The sequence below is a fragment of the Leishmania donovani genome, chromosome 34 (assembly GCF_000227135.1).
Source record: "Leishmania donovani BPK282A1 complete genome, chromosome 34".
NCBI lineage: Eukaryota > Euglenozoa > Kinetoplastea > Trypanosomatida > Trypanosomatidae > Leishmania > Leishmania donovani.
The window spans coordinates 418,344-419,346 of record NC_018261.1 but is presented as its reverse complement, the minus strand read 5'-3'; the positions used below and the strand labels follow the sequence as shown (position 1 = coordinate 419,346).

General features: G+C 59.6%; 1 protein-coding gene across 1 annotated transcript; it reads right to left on the bottom strand.

Annotated features, from left to right (window-relative positions):
* Positions 1-275: 275 nt before the first annotated feature.
* Positions 276-911, bottom strand: LDBPK_341010 (amastin-like surface protein, putative; the record flags this gene model as incomplete). Its single annotated transcript, XM_003864216.1, has 1 exon — positions 276-911. One exon carries the CDS (start codon positions 909-911, stop codon positions 276-278), a length of 636 nt encoding a protein of 211 aa, XP_003864264.1.
* Positions 912-1,003: the final 92 nt, after the last annotated feature.

Below are 1,003 nucleotides of genomic sequence, written 5' to 3'. Positions count from 1 at the left end.
TGGGTGGGCCTGCCGGCGCCAGGCGTGCGTTGCCCACCACACAGCGCAGGTTACCTTGCACGCGAGGAAGCCGAAAAGCCCCCCAAGCAGACGCGCGTGGGAGGACGCACACACGCGAGAGACGGCAGCGCGAGAGGTGGGGCGGCGAGAAGCAGCGACGAGAGTCCGCGTCTTCCCTCCCTTCTCGTGCAGACATCAGCTCCGCCGGATCCCCCACCCCATGGCGTCTGTACGGAGAAGCCCGCGGAGCCGAAGTAGTTTGCCTGCCACCTCCTTTACTTCGTTTCCTCCCCTTCCTGCTGTGTCGGCTCCTGCATCCGCACCGCCTCCGGCTCATGCTCCTCCTCAAGCTCGGACTTTTCACTCGCGGCAGACCCTCTCTCCTGGCACGGGAGCAGCAAGACGGCGATGTTGATGATATCCAGGCACCAGGCCACCAAAAAGAGGTAGAAGCCATTGCCATAGATGAAATCACTGTTAAGATTCGGGCACGATTCGCCTTCATCCTTGTAGTAGGTCACCACCATGGCCGCCCAGACAGTGCCTAACGTGAAGATGCCAACGATGTTGAGAACCAGGCACACCCAGCGGAAGATCGAGCAGCAGAACAGCAGAAGGACGCCCAAGACGAACGCCGTGCCGTACAGGAAGATGGAGATCACAGCCAACGCCTGAGCAGCGCGGAAGCGGTCGCGGCGGCCCGGGCAGTCATCCCATATCTCGTCCGACGTGAAGAGATATGTGGTGTCAGAACAATTTATCTTCCCGCCCCATAAGGTGATGCAGAAATGCCGCTCAAAAAACGGCGGATCATTGCCGCGAAACACGTCGATCGGCGTACCCACCAGCACCAACAGGAACGCGATGAACTGAATGACGGCGTAGATAACAGTGCTCGCTATGTATTGCATTTTCGCCGACCCGCAACGCCGAAAGCAGACAAGGGCAACACGGATGTGAACGGGAGAAAGAGCGATAAGGCGGTCGACACTGCGCAGCACAG